At 34.0% G+C, this 20,324-nt stretch overlaps 2 protein-coding genes across 9 annotated transcripts in view; both read left to right on the forward strand.

Annotated features, from left to right (window-relative positions):
• The window catches only part of LOC106110325 (tight junction protein ZO-2-like), a 90,059-nt gene extending 89,162 nt beyond the window's left edge, over nt 1-897 (forward strand). For 5 of the 8 annotated variants that reach the window (XM_013292092.1, XM_013292093.1, XM_013292094.1 and 2 more), the window contains one exon: nt 597-897. In XM_013292092.1, coding sequence (XP_013147546.1) covers nt 597-820 — 224 coding nt within the window. In that variant the 3' untranslated portion in view covers nt 821-897. Of the gene's footprint in view, nt 1-57; nt 139-596 lie in introns of all 8 variants that reach the window. The other 3 variants (XR_001226077.1, XM_013292097.1, XM_013292098.1) reach the window with 2 other exon arrangements.
• Nucleotides 898-10,827: 9,930 nt separating this feature from the next.
• LOC106110311 (collagen alpha-1(IV) chain-like) lies at nt 10,828-19,803 on the forward strand. The gene is made up of 3 exons (XM_013292078.1): nt 10,828-10,975; nt 12,537-12,595; nt 17,857-19,803. Exons 2-3 carry the CDS (start codon nt 12,553-12,555, stop codon nt 19,506-19,508), a joined length of 1,695 nt encoding a protein of 564 aa, XP_013147532.1. The 5' UTR covers nt 10,828-10,975; nt 12,537-12,552; the 3' UTR covers nt 19,509-19,803.
• Nucleotides 19,804-20,324: the final 521 nt, after the last annotated feature.

Below are 20,324 nucleotides of genomic sequence, written 5' to 3' on the forward strand. Positions count from 1 at the left end.
AACATGTGTCACCAATATTAATCCGGAATTAAATCATTTATGTTTATATTTACGCAGTTTCTGCAACACAATACACTCGTACTTAGAGATCGAGGAGCGACGACGTCGACTGTGCTACCTCTACCCAACAGTTAACCCGTACGTTTGACGAAACATGTTCAAGCACCGTTCACACTTGTGCAAATGTTTCCATTCTTGTGACGTCAGTTTCGTCCCTTCTTTTGTTTTATTCGGAATCTCTCATCATATCTTTAGCTTGAATATTGAATTTCCAAAATAATTTCAAAGGAGATAAGATTTATTTTTTGGGTTAAAGGAAAGTCTATGTTTTAATTTCTTTGTTTGGCTTTATATTTTATTTGCTTGATCATGTCTTGCTCGCTCTAACGACTTGCATTAATGTGTTGCGATTTGTGTTTGTGTGTTTTTTTCCCTACAACCTATTATTAAATTGTACATGACTTATATCTGACAAGTTTTGCCTTTTTGCTCTTTACTGTAAAAATAAAATATCTTAAAGTTGTACAAATAGATTTTCCTGGTTTTTTACGTATGGCAATGTATTACAGCAACTTAAATGTTTATTCGCTAAACAGGTGAAGCAATGCTATCCCCGCTAGTGATGTGCGGGCCTCAAGGACTCGTGTTCCTAAGGCCCGTAACACTCCGGCTGCCGCACTGCGCCAACGCAGTACCTTCATTGGGCCTTACCATCAAGGCCACTGACACCGAGGCACATCTCAGCACCGACTGGGACCAAATACACCTCCCTGCTACAACCACCTTAAACACAGTTGCCGTTAAAGTCGACCATTTCTAATACTTAAGTCTTCGTTTCTTATGGTTTTTATTATGGTAACACTATTTAAAACTTTACTTTGTTATTACTTCTTGACATTAAAATTAAAACAATTGAATTATGTTATAAAATAAGTTACACGTTGGAATGAAGTTACAATGGCTTTTAAAATCGATTCAACATTTTGTATAAAAATGTTAATTTTATTCTGTCATATCTCGTTTAATTTTTAATCTGTTACAAATTCAGAAAAAGCGGTGTCAGTTATATTTGATCTCTTTCTAAGTAAAATATCTTCATTTACGATAATGTATATGCTAAGTCTTTTTACTTTAGAAATAGACATTGTGTACCGGTACACAGGGGTTTTCCTAAATTGCCTTAATATTGAAAACCATATTAAGTTATTGGCGTATTATCTTTTATAAATGTTACTATTGATTAATTAAATATTTTGATTTTTGCAAAAAAGACCCTCAAGAACCTACGAAATAATTTGATATAGAGCAGTCTAAGTGTTAACTGTCTTTATTCGTATATCAAAAATTTAGAATTTCCTTATTTCTCGACATTACAGTCTAGTCACTGCATCGCACAATATTTTTCACACACGCCACAGTAATAACGAAATGTATCCTTAAATAAAACGTAAAAATCAAAAACTCAATAATTTCCCACCTATCGTAATTAGACTCGACATATCCACGTAGTAATAGTGGTGCTAAATTCGACTTACCGTAGTACTCGACTCGATTGAATCTCGCACGAGTTTAGCGACGTTGGTAACGGCAATGTCATTTTATTCTCGACTATGACATTTTATTAATCCTAAAATTATTATAATTATTTTAATGCTTTACCACATTTAGGCTAACATTTTAGTTTTAATGTTAATAAATATGTTAATGTCAATATTTAATATGCATTTTAACGTATATTTTAGAATATTAATCGTTAATTTGAAATTAAAAGTGACAACGTCAAATATAATCTTTGGCTTCCACAGAATAAAAATTATCGATTTTTTTTGTATGTTAATTAATACAATAATGTAATTTTAATATGTTTGTGTACTTTTATTCTTGGTTATGCGATGGAATCATGCATTGTAAGTCGGCACCCAGATCACTGGGTTAGAATGATATTGTACATTTTTCTTGTTACTAGTGATATGGTGAGTTGAAAATTAACTCGATTATTAAATTTTATATATACAACTTATTACGTCGTTTTATTTTTTATTCTCATTACAAAATGCCAGTACGATTCATAAAAAAAAAATACTTATTTGAAGCATCACTAAACTCGCCTACTAACTGGTCCAATCACAGTTACTAAATGATGTCTAAAGCCCTTAGAGTAGATATCCCTTATTAAATCAATACTAAAGCTTAATAACTGATAATTGACTCGACATCTCAAAAGTAGTCAGATATTAATTGCACATTTTTACTAATATAAATACAAAAATTTAGATGGCTGGATGTTTGTCAAAGTTCGCCGCCTAAATGGCTGAAAGGCTCTTAATGTTTGGCGTACATGTAGAACTTAGACTGGAAAAATACATAGATGTTTACTTACTTTTTTTTTCAAAAAAATCTACTTTTCCGACTAATTCGCGGGCGAAAGGCACTTATTCAATAAAGAACACCTCCAAGGAAACATGTTACAAAATTTAAATTTACGAATAAAATATTATAGGGCATTCTTAAAAGCTTCTTAAATTCTTAGAGTATTTCTAAACGTAGCCATAATTATGTCATTAGTCACAAAATACTTTAGGCAGCAGTTATGTGCCAAGTTTAAGCGTTTAGTGTTGCAATACGCCATTATTCATGATATTGATGGTAAATGCACATTCAACATGCCGCGGTTTTCGTTCACTGCGCGGTTCAATGCTAAATACATTGCTTATAATGTTGCTCATAATGATACGATTTAATATAATATGAGCAAGTTTTAGAACAGCTCTAACTATTAATCTATTCTAATGTTATAAAAAGGAAAGATTTGTATTTTTGTATGTATTGAAATAACTCAAAAACTACTAGGCCGGTTTCACATATTATTTCACCATTAAGAAGCTACGTTATCAGTAACATAGTCTATATTTCATATTCACGCGGGTGAAGTCGCGAGTAACAGCTAGTTACTTATATACTATTGTAAAGAGGACGGATTTATATCTTTATATTTTATATGTATTGAAATAAGTCAAAAACTACAGGGTCGATTTCAAAAATTCTTTCACCATTAAAAGCTACGTTATCAATGAGTAATATAGGCTGTATTTTGTACTATTTTTAATTCCATGCGGACAAATACGCGAGAAAAAGCTAGTAAAATATAAACAATTATGTTTAGACAAAGAAAATCATATTCGTAACCTTTGACCATACTTGTGATATAACAGACATTAAATATGGTCGTAAAATGACCATGGTCGTAATGTGTATTTTGATAAAAAAATTAATCGCAGACCATCTAAGTATTCACTAGGGTCAGGGTGGAAAAAATTCCAGTCACGTCAGACGGTTGCCAAAGTTGTGTTTGTTTTGGTTTTATGGGGAGAAAGAACATTGCGTAAAATGAGGATTTTGCATAATTGGGCACACGATTATACATCACAAATGTAATTTAATTTTAGACCTTCAGATGGCGCTATAGAATGCAGCGTTAGTAAATGGATGAATGTTTGTAAGAGTTTATCGGTAAAACGGATCTCTGTGAAATTTGGCATAGATGTAGAACACAGTCTGGAAGAATACATGTACTAATTTTTCGTTTTTAATTTCGCGCGGAGCGACTTGCCGGCAGAAGTTAGTTTTATAATGATTAAGATGAAATTATTAACAGAAAAACAAATGCTTAAGATTATAAAATAAAAACCTGTAATTTAAAAATTTATATCCTATCTTATCTATGAAGGAAAACAAAAGCTATCTCCAAATTATAAAACAAAAGCATCGAGCCATCAGAGCTGTCAGGCTAGACTTTGCAATCTAGATTGAAATCACAAATGCTTTGTTATCTCGTAAGCTTCTGACACTAATTGTAATGAAGCATTTTTAAAGCGTCAGTCACAATCAATATCATAGTATAAAGCCTGATACACACTGTAAGCTAGCAATATATTTGGCAAAAGAAAATTAAACTTGAAAATTGATAAATCCAATTCTATAACAAAATGATTTTTAGATTTCTTTAAAAATAATTTAACTCCACAAATAAATTATAAGATTAAATTTCTAGATTTTCGTGTACAAACCCTAATTTTAATCTGGGTCTAAATGTCAAAGCTTTTTGTCTGCATAACCTAAACAAAAGCTTAGACAAGCGCAATCACTTTTTGCAAAGATAACTGCCATGTTTGAATTCCATTGTGTACATAATATGCATTATATTGTATCTTTTACTCTTTAATAATCATGACGTATGTCGTGCGAAAAGGTCAGACTTTTTAAAGAAAAAGGATGTACCGGAGTAGAAATGATAATGGACAAAACCCACTGTCATTTCCTTTAACTGTATTAATAATAAAAAAAGTAATACACAATCTCAAATTAAAAGTAAAAAATCTCGGTAATTTAAAAGAAGTATTCTACCTCTTTGGTAGAAGTTATTTTAGCTTTGTTAGCAAAGAGACCGTACTGGCCACTAAGAATGATGCGCGTTAAAAGTAGTTATAAAAAGTTACGTGAAAAAAATAGTAGAGTAACGCTTGTGTTCCCACGAAGATTTGCAAGTAAGAAATATCACTTATTCTATTCATTAAAAGTCACTATACCCTACTGAATTTTTGATCAATTTCACAACAAGCGTAGAGCGGTCACGTCCCACGAATTAAATTTCACCTATGACACGAGACGCAGCGAGAAACGTTCGTTCGTCGAGGAAACAACGTATTAAACCATCATTTGTGCGTTACTTATGTAACAATCAATTTGTTACCAATATGACGAAAGCAACGCACTTCAAAGCAATGAAGGTGACAGCAAATTGCTTCTTCTATGGTTCCGTCAAAAAGTTCACTGGTCCTTGGACACGCCCACGAATTTTTTATTAAATTAAATAACTAACCAGTGACAAAGATATTTAAGACTAGCTGTTGCTCGCGACTTCGTGCACGTGAAGTTAAAAGAATAGCCTATGTTACTCACAGACTAATTACCTTTCTAACTGTGAAAGAATGTTTAAAATCGGTCCAGTAGTTTTTGAGTTATTTCAATACAAACATACTTTTCTCTTTGTAATATTAGTATAGAAGTATAGTTAAAGATAATTACTACATTAAATTAGGAATAGTTATAAAATAACTTTATTAAAGACAAAACGTTATCTATCTTACTAATGTTATAAATGCAAAAGTTTAGATCGATGTTTGTTTGAGTTTGTAGCCTAAACGGCTGAACGGATCTCGATGAAATTTGGCATAGACGTAAATGATAGTCTGGAAGAACACATAGGCTACTCTCTTTTTTTAATGCCACCCGGATAGAATCCCGTGCGAAGTATTATTTCTAAAAAGATAATAAAATTACTCGATATGTAGCTCGGTCAACTTTGACTATTGAAGCATGCACTAGCGACTTGCCTGATGTACAAAAAGTCGATATTGATCCATTGTTCTTTGTAATGTAGTGTCTTTTGTACTTTTGTAAACACAATTAACTTACAATGCAAGCGTAAAATTTGTGTAGCATTTGGTTTTTAATGTTGTTTTCTACGTATACTTTTTAGACTTGGTAATTTATCGGGTAAAAATAAGTTAAGTTTTTGGGAACATGTATTTTAAAGATTACAAAAAAAATATTTGAAATTTCTTTAATGCGGGTGCACTCCTTTGACTTGAATGTCGAGCTGCGAAACAATCGACAATCGCATAACAGTTGTGCGATAGTTTAGTCAATGGTGTACGCGCGCTATGGTTTTTTTTTCCATTTATTTCTTATGATACTATATGCTGTAATTGTCTCCAACACTTTACACAACATGCGGTACAGCGTGATGGGTCAAGACGATTCCCTGCGTGATTATTAGAGCTCTATTGTTAAAAAATAATGAACGACTTCGCTATCGCCGTGATCTTGAAGCGAGGCTTTGGTCACGAGATCGCACCTTCATTACTCGATAATGATAAAGTAAGACGAAAAGATATTGATAAAAAAAAGTTATTTATCTTTAGATTATAGATGATATTTTGGCAAAATAAGAGAGAAAGGAATCAGATCCTACTTCTACGCGTGTTACAAGCTAGGCAGAGAAAGTAAGTTCCAAGTTGGGTCATAACTGTAGAATCATTCTTACTTCATCCACACTTCTTCCTAATACTATAATGCGTAAGTTTGAATTTTATGATGGATGTATGTTATAAAGTAATTCCAGAGCAATAGACATCGCTGAAAATGGTTGAACGTAGAACGTACAAGAATGAAATATAGAACGTAATTTGGAAGAACATTAGCGATTTTTTTTATTCCAAAAACAATTTAATGGCTACAGCTGGTCGCAAATAAAGCAATACATTACGTAAGTTCCATTTTCATACATTGTAACAGTGTTTCGTGAAGTCGATGACACAAGTAAACACGGCAACAAATACGCCGTTGCGGCATCTAATTAAAACACTTCCCAGGAGATGACACCCAACTATTGAGGACACGGATTCACAAAAAATAATTTATTTTGTCCAATTGATTCAATTTCACTTTTGTTTTCACTTGATTTGAACTGAACTGTTAAACTTTTACCTATACAAGTACAGTTTTAACTGAACAGCTCGACTTTTCAGTGAAAAAAGTCAGAACTGAACATATATGGTAGGTTATTTTGATAACTGTAATATTTTTTTTTTTGTCTTGATAATTGACTCTGTTTTATTTCAAAACAAAACTTAAAAACATTTCAATCTTACTTCTTACTGATATTATAAATGTGAATGTTTAGGTGGCTGTTAGTTAGAGTTCAAAGCCTAAACTGTTGAACGAATCTCGATGAAATGTGGTATAGATGTAGAGCAGTCTGTAAGAGTACATAGGCTACCCACTTTTTTTTTAATGTCACGCGGACGAAAGTTAATATTCAAATTGTTAGGAATAAAATTAGTACCGTGCTATAGAATTGGCGCAACTCTAGATTATCGGCATAAACGGCACGTCCCTAGCTGACAGCTGTCAATGTCACTAGAAGTATGGATAGATTGGCGCGTAACTTGAGTCTTGACGAGAAGTATTGCTCTGAGTTAAAAGCGACAGTATCAATTAAATAAGTTGTCTAATAAAATGAATATACTTAAATAATTTTAAGACAATGCTATAAATTAAAAGTGTTGTAATAAGTTCAATACGAATTGACTAACGTAATGAACTTTAAGTTTTGGCAGCGCGGGATCACGTCTGACTCCTCAAAGACATGAGGCGTGCTCTCCGTCACGTACAACCTTGGGTTACCTATTTATTGTTACGTTTACATATTTATATAATCTAGAATATATGTAAACAAAACAAATCTATTATTATTACAGTTAAAATTTCTTCCACTGTTTACCCTTTCTACTAAGGCATAGCTTATTAATCATAATTAAAATGGAATTGTATAATATGAACTCAATTAGAGAAAGGCTTAATGAGACAATCAAGGAAAGCCCTTTGTTCAGTTTCTTTCCACCCCAACACCAAAAAAATAAATAAAGTGAGTAGCCTATGTGTTCTTCCAAACTGTCCTCTACATCCATACCAAATTTCATCGAAATCCGATGAATCGTTTAGGATACAAACTCTAACAAACATCCATCCATCTAAACTTTTGCATTTAAAATATCCGTATTAAATATTAAGTATGTATAGTATGAATAATATTTGTTTCAGTTCCACACGGACGGAGTCACGAGCATAATCTAGTTAATATTTTTATATCGATGGAATTCTGGTACACGAAAGACAAAATGCAAGGTATTTGATTAATAATTTTAATTAGACCGCAATACCCAGGTTGAGCAAACATTGGAACATGTTTGCAGTAGTTTTGTATAACGGGGGCAAAGTTGAGTTGTAACTTGATTCCTCCCGACTTCTGCTCGGAATAAATATGACGTTTGAACTGACATATTACTCAAGATGGCCGACGTGCTCGCAAATAATAACTGAAATAATAAGTTTGTGCAATTCGAGAAACAAACTAGCTTTATTACTAAATATTTGAGAAAGACGGAAATTCTACCGCCAACAGTACAGTAAATCTAACTATAATGAAAACTAAATGAAAAAAACTAAATAAAGATTACCTACTCATTCTAGAAACTTCTGTATATTATTTCTAGAAGACGACTAGAGATCACAGTAATGATTGAAAATAATTATCGAATTAAGTTTACTAGAAGCTAAGTTCTAACACACACAAGTGCAGTTTGATAACTTTTTAAAGTTGGTTAAAAATCACCATCAACTGGCTGAATACGGTGTTAACGTTGGAATAAGCAAATCGTAACTAAATGTTTTGTCGTAAATCCAGTAACAGACTGAGGCGTGACACGGGATCGCTTTTAATGATACATTTTAGCAAATCTTACGACTTACGTGGATTTGCAAACCGACCATTAACTTTATTAGACACTAAAAGATATAATATGACAAGCTACCAAATTAAATAAGAAGTACGAAAGCGTAAATCGAAACTCTTTCTACTTTCTTGTCTGGATTACCGAAATAACTTAGTTAAAGTATTGTTGAGTAAGCAACATAATTTTTATAGCATTTGCTTTACGTGGATATCAGTCCTAAAAGCTTAAACAAAAGGAAGATGTCGTGCAATATTGATGTGGCATGGCCTATTATAATGAAATACCATCGACTCATTTTATGAACTCTTTTTGAACTCAAGCATCTGCAAAAGGAATTCTATTCATCTGCAATAAGGTACGTTTTATTCAAATTTCGACTAATTAAAGGTAACTGGGTTATCGCATTTGAAGATTCACATAAACGCATTTTACGTGAATGTATGGAGTTATTGCTGAAACTATTGCGAATTGTTACATTAAAAACAGATAAACGTCGTTTTTAGGTTATTTTTTAAGAAAACTTCTGACATGAGATTGAGTAAGATAAGTTGACCATATCAACTTTGTTATTGTCAAAAGTTTAACACGGTTTGATCCAACAAATGGAGTGAAAAAACGCGGCAAATCGAGACGCTTATTATTAGGGGTATATAAATCGTTGTTCTATTAAAGATCAATATAAAACATAAAACTATTTAAAAGAATTTTAGCTTTAATTTTTAGCTATTCAAATACGTTTCAAAGTTACAATTAATAACAATAAAGCACTTTCATTTTTGTCTTTACAATAACTGTCACAGCTGTCATTGATTTTAGATCACAGATTATAAAATTTTGGATACAGATGGTGTGTAATTTGATAACGATCGTTCTGACGGATTCCTATAGAGCTGAAAGCAACTTTCTGATACTTCTTTGTCTGTAAATAGCCTAAGGCTATGTGTAGAGTAGAATTTATTTTAGCCAATACAATAAATGTTAACTACTTTTACTGAACAAAACAATATGAAATCTAGCCCTATATTACAGTTGTAAAACAATGTGTAAGTATAAGAATCCCACAATTTTTAAACTACATAATAGATATTTTATATTTATATCGTAGTAAACGAGTAAGGGGTCACCTAAATTCGACAAAATAGAGAAGTAATCACTGCCCATAGACATAGTGCGCTAAGTTTAATTTTTGTTATTGAAAATACCATGATAGGCCGATGTTTCCTTGAATATTACAATTTTTATTATCAATTTCAAATTTTATTATTCAATCGATGAGATTTAATTATAAATCAAAAACATAGGAATTGCTTCTATATTTAAATCTTTGCAACACACCAGTAATACATGCAACGTAGTTCACAGATCGAAAAACAATTCTATTTCATAAAATCTAGGTAAAATGTAGGACGATCTAGATATTTTTGAACTCTAAAATTGCAGTTATTAAGTGATTACCGAGATGTTACAAATAACGAGATGCACGAACAAAGACATCGTTGTAATCTCATGATATAAAAAAGAAAAAAAAACTTATGGAACAAGGAACATTAAATTTACCTGCAAATGCAAATTGGTAATTAATTTCATATGTAATTCTGAAAGGAGAGGAAAACGAGTACATCGGTACTTTCACATGTTATAAAGAAGTTAGATTTTTGTTTGTATTGAAATAACTCAAAAACTACTATACCAATTTCAAAAATTCTCTTACCATTAAAAAGTTACGTTATCACTGAGTATTTTTTAAATAAGTTAAGCTAACTATATTTTTTCTTTTTTTTTAATTTCACGCGGACGACATCGCAAGATACAGCCTTTCTATATAACATATTCTCAGTTAAAATTGCAATTGTTATTTTGTGTCAACACTGAACATCGAACTCGCTGTTTTTTGTTATGAAATTGAAGTCAATTGTATCTTTACATTATGCCTCCATTAACTTTTACATATGTCATACGCTTACAATATTCTGATGACATTTTGTAGTACGCACTTAGAGTTACTAAATTGCGGAATCTATAGATTTTTTCAGTAGTTAGTTATATTAAAAATGTTACCAGATTTGAATTGGAGACACGTAAGTTAAATTGTCACTAAGGGCGATAACTTAAGAATCAACGGTTAATTGTTAAAGTAAGTGATGTGGGTGTTCTATATTACATTGTTAATAAATTTTGTTACAGATATTATATTTGATAATCTCTGGTGATTGCAACTTTCTTTAAAAAAGCAAAGGGAAAGACTAGCGTGGAAAAAAACACAAAAAAAACAACATTGATTGTTTTATTACTCGGAAACTCACGGATTACGTTAGTTTCAACATTAGGTACGTATTTTGAAACTAAAAAAAATACTCAGGTTTGAAATCCAATTATCGATAGATTTCTAGAAGAAAAATGAAGTGATTGTCAGTTATTATAGCAACACTATCAAGGCTATCAGAGACCAATGTCGACGTATCAGCGAATCTTCAGGTGACCCAGTTTATTTGGGTACGATTTCGAATGGCACCCCTTGCCGCGAAGTGGTGGTTGTTTGGGCAATGCACATAAAATGCCCCGAACGGGACCAACAGTGCACAGTTCGCGCCGACACGCTAGCGCTCCGTACGCACACGGTGAGTTTTTTTTTTTCGTAAAAAGGACAAATGTTTAGTGACAGTTCGGAATTAAAAAAATATAAAGTGTGCAAAGATTAAAAATAATTGTGCCAGTTATTTAGTAGGATGCAAAAATTTTTAAATTAAAAAAAACAATTGATAAAGGATTATCCGTGCAAGAATTAATAATTTTTCTTAACATTATAAGTAAATAAATTTAAAAACACCTAATAAGATGTTAGTTTTTAAGTATCTGTGGGGATTGGATTTTATAATTCCGCCCGCCTTTCGTTTCATATGTTACTTACATTCGTTTCTGTTTCAATGATTGATAATATTTAGACATCTCGATTTATTTAAGCCAACTAAATGTCCACAAAACATTGAATTTATTCCCAATAATAGTTTTTTTATCCACAAAAAACCCGAAGAGAAACTACAGTTATTTATTTATTAGCAAACGTACATTAGTCACACAGTTAAGTGCTCTTATTTAATCTACATGTACCATTAACAGTTCGTGTTGTCACTTCAAACAATGGACGTTCGCATGCGTTATCGCCGTCTCCATTGCGCTCTCATCACCTGATGATATTATCTAACGCCGGCCAAATGGAGCAATGATGTCTCGTACTGCGAATTTATCTGTTTTAATTCTATGTTAATTAATTCGCGCGATTAAACATCTTAATTAAGTTACAACAGTTACGTGAGAGTAATTATCTATTTGTAAAAAGTTTTATAGTTTTAATTACAACTTAACTAATTTTGGATGTTAAATGCATAATAGGCCAGAAAAAACGCATAGAGTCGTGTCAGTCCTATACTTTGCCTTATTTTTAACATGTTTTATTGTGACATAAAATCTGATATCTTTTACTTTGTATTTCAACTGAGCAATCAATTAAATTTTCAACTGACAACTGTATTACCAACACTCGTTGCCAACTGTGATTGTAATGTGTTTGTAAAAACAGCAGATAACAGCGTTTTCCCACCACGAGGGCAATTAGGCGGTCTGTTGAACCGCGCGGCTCGGTATCACTTGGGTCACGATTTACCTATCCAATGCGATATTTTACAATCAATAGATTATACAGAACTATAGTCAAATAAGTTTGTTGTGCTATGTGAAAAGCACTGCTATAGGTTCGTTCTGAAAGGACGCTTGTGAGTTCTAATAATAACTTGTCAGGCTATATTAAAAACTAGCTGTTCCTCACGACTTACCGCATGAAATTAAAAAATATAGCCTAAGTTACTCACCGATAAATTACCTTTCTAAATGTGAAAGAATTTTTAAAATCGACCCAGTAATTTTTGCGTATTTCAATACATACAAAAACACAAATCTTTCTTCTTTATTATATTAGTATAGATGTATAGATATATATTATTATTAACGTGTATATGTACGATTATATTAAAGATTACACCTTCAATAACTGCACAGTTTTAACTGGTAACTGAATGGTACAACTGTGCGGTTAAAACGTACGTGTATTTTCATTTTCCAACGTCTATAAGGATCGAATATATTGTAGTTAAATTTTTCTAAAAGATATTTGTATTTTTTCAGATTTAGTTTAAGGACAATGAGGAGCACCAACGACATGTTTCGTTTGACAACGTTTTTCAGTAAGTATTATTATCAGCAGACGTCCCCTTTGAAAGACTAAGAGCCACCCTAAGTTAGGTGTTAACCATAATAGTATTATTGCAATGCTATACGTGTGCAAATTTTATAAAGCTTTTAATACGAAACTGGCTTGTTTCCAACATCTCGAGTTATAAGTTACGAAACATTAAATCCTAAATAAGAAACGATTGAATATTACTTAGTTATAACGTTACCACAAAAACGCGTGTAAAACCTTTGTGCGATGTTGTCTAGCATTATGCGGGGAAAAATAAAAGTATCAAAAGCTTTAGTGAACACAAAATGGACACTAATGACAGTCTAATTGAAAGATTAGATCTACAAGTGAATAGTCATTCTTTTGTTTGCTTTTTAAACTAAAAAGGATTAATCATTGCGGGGTCAAGATGGAGAGAGTAAATTAGCGATTTTTTGACCAATTCTATTATATCCAGATTAGTATAATTCAATGTAATTGGTTAAGTTTTGACGAAGTTTAATACTATGTAAGATAGAGTTAAGTCTGATACATAAGTGAAAAAAGTGGAAATATTGTGAAAGCGGGGTTTTCAGGACGAAACTTAACGTCCTATTTACAAATCTGCTTTTCATAAAATTTAATTAACTAGTTATTGTAACTATTTTCGGTTAACATAAGACGTCTAATAAGGAATACAGATGGAGTAGTTATAACTATTATAAGTGTTAGATAACAATACCGTTATAGTTAGCATGTGCAGAACTTTGTACCTCACAATAACATCCGAGAGGTGTCGTTAAATAACATTCTAAGAGAAATTATATGATTTCAAAAGGTTCCTTATATTCTCATTTACCAAGTATGTTAGATATTAAATTATGTTCGGTTTTATGAAAACGATTTTTAAGGCAGACACACATCTATAATAGAGATGGATGGATTGCGTGAAAGGTGACATGATCGAAAAGGGTGTGATGACAGAGATGACGTACGATTACGATAGACTTATTTAGGGGACAAAAACCTGTTGCGCCGACCTTACCTGAATATGATAAGGAGGATGTGATAATCTGTAACTGATTGTAATTTCTCTCTAGGCTTAACAACAGTGTTGTTTCCTATTAGCAGACAAACTTTTTTTTTAATTCATACGTATTCCAAGTTAGTTAGTTAATTATATGAACATGAAATGCTAAAGTAAACAATCATTGTCTGTACAAGTCCATTAACTTGTAAATACCGACTTCTGTTTGTAATAAGTGATTTCGAAACGCATTGTGCTCTCGCTACGAGAGTACCAGCTCTAAGAAACGAACGACAAACAAAATGTCAACTTGCGCGGGAAAATCGACAAGGACGCGTTTGTTGGCGTATCCGGCGGGAAACGTGGCTGTTTCTTGTCTATGACATACACACTTTCAGTTTTAACTACATAGTTAACATTAAAAACAAATGAAATAAATAAATAGAATAAAATAACATTTAATCTTATCACCACTTTAACACAATTAGGAATTAAAGAAAAAAACAACAAAGTAATTAAAAAAAACGGGATAATAAACACGGAATTAAAGGACAAACAAAGTATTTATGTGTATTGCAAATGCTGACCGGATTGGGTCCTCTCTCAGCTATAAATGCTGGATGCTTCTTATCGAAGTACCCAGCGTTAATCTTCCGCGAGAACCCTTGGGATCATCCACACGTCAGTAGTAGCAGTAGATAGGCAGAAATTATCAATTTACATACATTTGAGTCAATAAAGTGAAAGAAAAAAGTAACTGCATAAATATGTGCCAAAGATAAGAGAAAGAAGAAGATAATGACAACACATAGATTAAAAGGGGTCCCAGCTAACGACATATTAACTACACACGCACAGATTGCGAAGGCAAAATTTGAACTGTCGGTTACAATGTAGTTCCTGTTAAAATGTTGTCTATACTTTCAGTTTTAACTATGCAGTTCGACTGTTCCATTATATCGGGCTTTACAGACTACGTAATGTATCTAAGAAAGTAACTAGTTATATTCATTTCTGAAACTAGCAAGTTCAAGTATCTCCTAGTCTGTCTGTAGAAGTTTTCTAAACTCTTGATCCGCGATACGTACGAACCTCTTGGCTTCATAATAAAAGGTTAAAATAACTTTAAACTAGATATATTAGTGTACCAAAATGTAAAACAATAATATCTGGAATTTATGTATGCAAAGTATACTTAGCAGAACTAATTGTGCAAACAGTAAAATCAAAGACGCGCACTTCAAACATTAAAGCTACGCCATCTCGTGACTAATGCCCGGTTCACACTTAGCCAGTACAGTTGGACAGTTGCGACGGCAAGCGACACTCATTGGCGCCTATTAGCATTCATATTCTGCCAACGGTCCAATCTCTCTACTTACCTGTACTGTCCAAGTGTAAACCGCGCACAATTTAGCAAAACACAAGACAATCTTTGAAGGCTCACATCGTTTCAGTCGTATTGCACAAGTAGGGCGTCGATGAATGCTGCATTACACCAACAACTAAAACTACAAATCATTATAAAAGCATACTTAGCTTACAAAGCCTCTATACAAGAAAATCTTTAAGTAAATACTCAGCTAAGCAATATATCTCTTAGCGATGCTAAACGTATTGTAGTACTTAGTAGATATTCACTTAAATGGATGACTCGATGAGACTAACTCGGAGCGCACCATCGTACAGCTGCATAGAATATACAACAAAAATTTGACATCGAAACTAATAACTACAAGTGTACACACACTACCATTTGGATTATTAAAAAATCATCAAATCAATCGACCAGCTTCTGAGGTAGAAAATAGCACATGAAAAAATATAGAAGTCACTAGCTTTCGCCCGCGACTTCCGCGTGGAATTAAAAAAAAACTGACTAGATTATGTGTTCTTACAGACTATCCTCTACGTCTATACCAAATTTCCTCGAAATCCGTTTAGCCGTTTTGACTACATAGACTAACAAACATCCATCCATCTAAACTTTCGCATTTATAATATACAAGCTTTAGCCCGCGACTACGTCCGCGTGGAATTAAAAAGAAAACAAAAGTGAGTAGCCCATGTGTTCTTCCAGACTATCCATTACATCTATACCAAATTTCATTGAAATCTGTTTAGCCATTTAGGCTACAAACTCTAACAAACATCCATCTAAACTTTCGCATTTATAATATTAGTATGAAGTATGATAGTCGTAGTTAGTATAGATGGTGATAACCTCCTCCTTTTGTAAGTCAGTTAATATAAATCTTCACTTCAGGGTTAATCGAGTCTGCCGCTCACGGACGCACATTGTGTAACTCGCACAGATAAATTTTACATCTTAATCGTATTCAAGTAAATGAGAGAAGTTTCTATTGTTACTTCGCTGATTCACTTTACGAAATCACCATTAACAAACTTAACGTCTGCAAGACAAGTTCGCGCGTTTAACACTTACGCACTTTTGTCTTCTTGTAGTTTGTGAAATGCGGTTTATTCAATTGATAATATGATAAACACAGAGATATAAGACCTGTGAATAAATGACATCATACAATAAAAATCATATACGAAATGTGTTCACGTTACTTTCTCGATTTAGCTTTTTTACTGCACTTACCTAACATACAATGTTCCTTTAATCAATTCAGTCGTTCCTTGACAGAACCTTAATATAGAACAAAGTCTGTTGGTTATGTCGCAGCTTCCTTGTCTGTTTGGACCAATTCGTGCGCGACGGTCACGTGCACAGCCGAGTGCAAATCGGAATGACCTGCACTAGCAGGTCATTCCGATAGTATACTTCCCAGTTACATTGTTCTATCTGACGATGCACGATCGATAGCAAAGTAATGGTTTAGAGCGCGCGGACACTATTTAAAAAAATATCGCACAACTGTTTACTCTCGCTTTGATTCCAATGAGCTTATATGAAGATACTAGACTTTTAGTTGTGCAACTAAACTGTTGAATGGGTTGCGACACAATGAACAATCGCACAACAGTTTTGCGATATTTTGGTTCAAAGGTGAAGGCCACCGATGGTGTCTCAATATACAAGAAAAAAAACCCATTGGTATGAGCAAGAACGTACTAAAACACGCTTTGCTATCTGAAACACGTGCTAAAATATTTTTTTTAGGCGAAAACTTTTTTAAATCGTTGGTTATTATTAGTATGTATGTTATTTACTCTTGATAATTTTGAACAAGTATTTTGTTTTTTTGCATTCAAATATAAGATCTAGACTTTCACTAGATAAGAGTCGAAAAATAAATCTATTTCCACTTAGAATCATTAATCAGTATAAGGATTTCAACATGTTACAATAACATTTATTGCGGAAACAAATGAGTACAATAGACGAACAATATGTAAATTTGAATCCAAAGAATATGTACCGTACTTGAAGTACCTAAAATAAATAAAAAAAACAAAAGACAAATAGTTATAATAATTGATTAAGCACATAAAAATAACCCCCCCCCCCTCGTAATGACCCTAAAACCATTTGGTACAAAGTATGCTAACCAAACAATGAAAAAGATTACATTTTCAACAGATATAATTTCTTATTATATCCATTAGTACATAAGAATTGCGGCGTATGTATTTTTTGTGGCGAAATATATTTAAAAGCAAATAGGGGCCGCAATGTACCGCACAATCAATTTAATACTAGGCTGAACCCAATGAGTAAAATTATGTCCATTGATGCCATTTCCCCATTAGATGTATTGCGAAAGTGAAAGATGGGATATGATCACGCGATGTTAGTTGCTTACGGGGCTGCCAACGTGCATATTTTAAAACACATCGTTTTAAATACCTAGGAGTTTAATTTTTTTCTGTGACATCTTTAGTACCAAGATGAGAGAGAAATTAAGTTTTACGGAAATACAAAAAAAAATTTACAAATCAAGGATATTGTTGAATTCATTTAGTGGCAACCATATAATAACTACGTACAATATCTAACACATTTAGCGGTTCTCAGCTCACCATTATGCCTCGAGGATGGGATTAGATAAATACTAAGGCACCTTCAAGAATAATATAGACATTACACCGTAACCACTTTAAATAACGATAATAATGACCGACAATTTCACAGTTGAATAACTAACAAGCTGTTGAATTTTCATACATACAAGTGGTGTCATTGCAACGTATTTAAATAAACCTAAGAAGCTGCAAATGTTCGAAGTATTCACCAACTTCACGTAAAAATACTTTAATTACTCATTAATCCCGTTCTTTTGTTTCAGTTCTTCTGGCATCAACCTTCGCCCAAAAAGGTTACGAATACAATAAACCAGGTACACCCTTTAACCAGGGACCTCAGCAAAATGGACCAGGATACCCAGGACAAACAGGCTCTTCAGTCAATCAGTATCCTTCATCACCTACATCACCATCTTACCCTAATCAACAAAACGATGCTTATCCAAGTGGTGGTGCCGGACCGACACCCGGGTACCCATCTGGACCTTCAAACTACCCTTCTGCCGGAGCTAACCAAAACTACCCAGGAAATAACCAACCTCAAACTGGATATCCCGGATCAGTCCCATCTTATCCAAATCAAGGAATTACTGGTCCCAGTACAAGCTATCCCGGGCAAACAGGGTCCAATTACCCAGGACAATCTCAAAACTTCCCCAACCAAAATGGACAAACAGCAGGTCGGCCCGGAATTTCTAACACAAGTCCCAGTAACTCCGGTGCTCCGAGTTTGATTCCTAGCTCACCTGGATTTGGACCTACCACACCCGGATTCGGCCCTGTGTCACCTGGATTCAGACCTGGATCACCTGGATTTGGCCCTGGATCGCCTGGTTTTGGACCAGGGTCTCCTGGATTTGGCCCTGGCAGTCCTGGTTTCGGCGGAGATGACACGGGAGCGTACGAAGGTGGTGACTACTCGGCTATACCTGGAGAGCCAGATAAAGACTATCCTATACTCTCTGAGATACCTGAAACTAGTTTTAGCTGTGGGGCACAACCTTATCCTGGGTACTACGCTGATATTGAGACTCGCTGTCAAGTTTTCCATGTGTGTGCCAACAATATCACATATGACTTCCTTTGCCCCAACGGTACGATTTTCTCTCAAGAAGTTTTTGTTTGCGTCTGGTGGAATCAGTTTGACTGCAACTCTGCGCCCAGTTTCTTTGAACTTAATGCCAATCTATATGATTACTCCATAAAAGGACCTGGACTAACAGATTTTGGCCAACAACAAGGATCGCCTTTCCCTGGAAATGTTGGCCCTCAGGGCCCGTCAAACTACCCGAATATACCAGGTACATCTCCCGGGATTCAAGGAACGGTAGGTCCTTCAGATTATCCTGGATCCACAGGACCACAGGGATCTCAAGGTGCATCATCTTATCCTATTGGTCCTCAAGGACCGTCGCAGAATTATCCCTCAGGCCAAGGTACTCAGAGCCCACAAGGGCCATCTTCCTTCCCAAATCAACAAGGCCCATCATACCCTGGACAAAGCTCATCATATCCTGGCCAACAAGGTTCATCTTCCTATCCAGGTCAGCAAGGTCCCTCTTCCACGTATCCAGGCCAACAAAGCCCTTCCCCTTCTTACCCGGGACAACAGGGTCCGTCATCGTCTTACCCTGGGCAACAAGGGGGCACGTCTTCTTACCCTGGACAACAGGGAGGACCGTCCTCTTACCCTGGTAGCTCTGGATATCCAACATCAACATCATCATCTCAAGGTCAACAAGGATCTAACTATCCATCATCTCAAAGTCAATCGAATTACCCTGGTGGCAGTCAAGGATACCCATCTGGAAAACCTAATGGGCCCAGTTTCCCAAGTGGCAGTACAAGGCCTCAGGGCGACAGGTATCCATCACAACAACCGAACAGGGAGTACCTTCCTCCTAGAAATCAATAACAAGTCCGTACCAACGACCATAGCATTCTTAAATGTTTAACTCATAGATTAGTATTCTAAGTACAAAAAGTATTATGTATGTTAAAGATTGTAAAATTTAATGCCAGTATGATGCGTTGTCAAACGAGTTAGTTGGTGCTACAGAAATATTAGATATATACGTATAGTTATTAGATAACTATTTGACTAATAAGTCTTCGTAACTTTGTTACAAATAAGGAAAATCACTACGGACTTAAATTGTGATTAAGGAAATTTGAAATGCGATTCCGATTTAACGAAAGTTACCAAAACTAGCTCGTAGTTTTTTAAAAATGAAGAAAAAAATTGATATAAGTATGTGAATTTTTATACGTTTTTGTAAATAATTAATAAAATATTTTTGCAATAATTCTTTTGTTTTATTTCTTCAATATGAAATAATTAAATGTGTTTTTCGCTTACGTCAAGGTTTATAATTGTTTGTAAGCTAGAGCCCTCCTAGTAGAAATCATAAATCACTGCGTCTGAAAATGGCACAAATATGCTTCATCATTCGGAATGAGGTTACTATTCCCCGAAGAGCATTTGCGTTTATCCGAGTTGCTATCAAAGAAAGAGCTTTCAATTAGGATTAAAATATTTTGTGGTAGGTGCAGAAGCAGGTATGAGAGTCGAATCAAAGAGTTGCTCAGCAATAAAAGGTTGTCTAATAAGTTCAAACAAAAACTGCCATAAACCCATAAGATACTTGTAAAATACATAGAGCGTCTACGAGTTTTAAGAGTTGTAAGCCCTTAGCCCTTAGTACTTAATTGGGAATTCATTAGAGCTGTA

This window comes from Papilio polytes, unplaced genomic scaffold (genome assembly GCF_000836215.1).
Source record: "Papilio polytes unplaced genomic scaffold, Ppol_1.0 DF820678.1, whole genome shotgun sequence".
Classification (NCBI taxonomy): Eukaryota; Metazoa; Arthropoda; class Insecta; order Lepidoptera; family Papilionidae; genus Papilio; species Papilio polytes.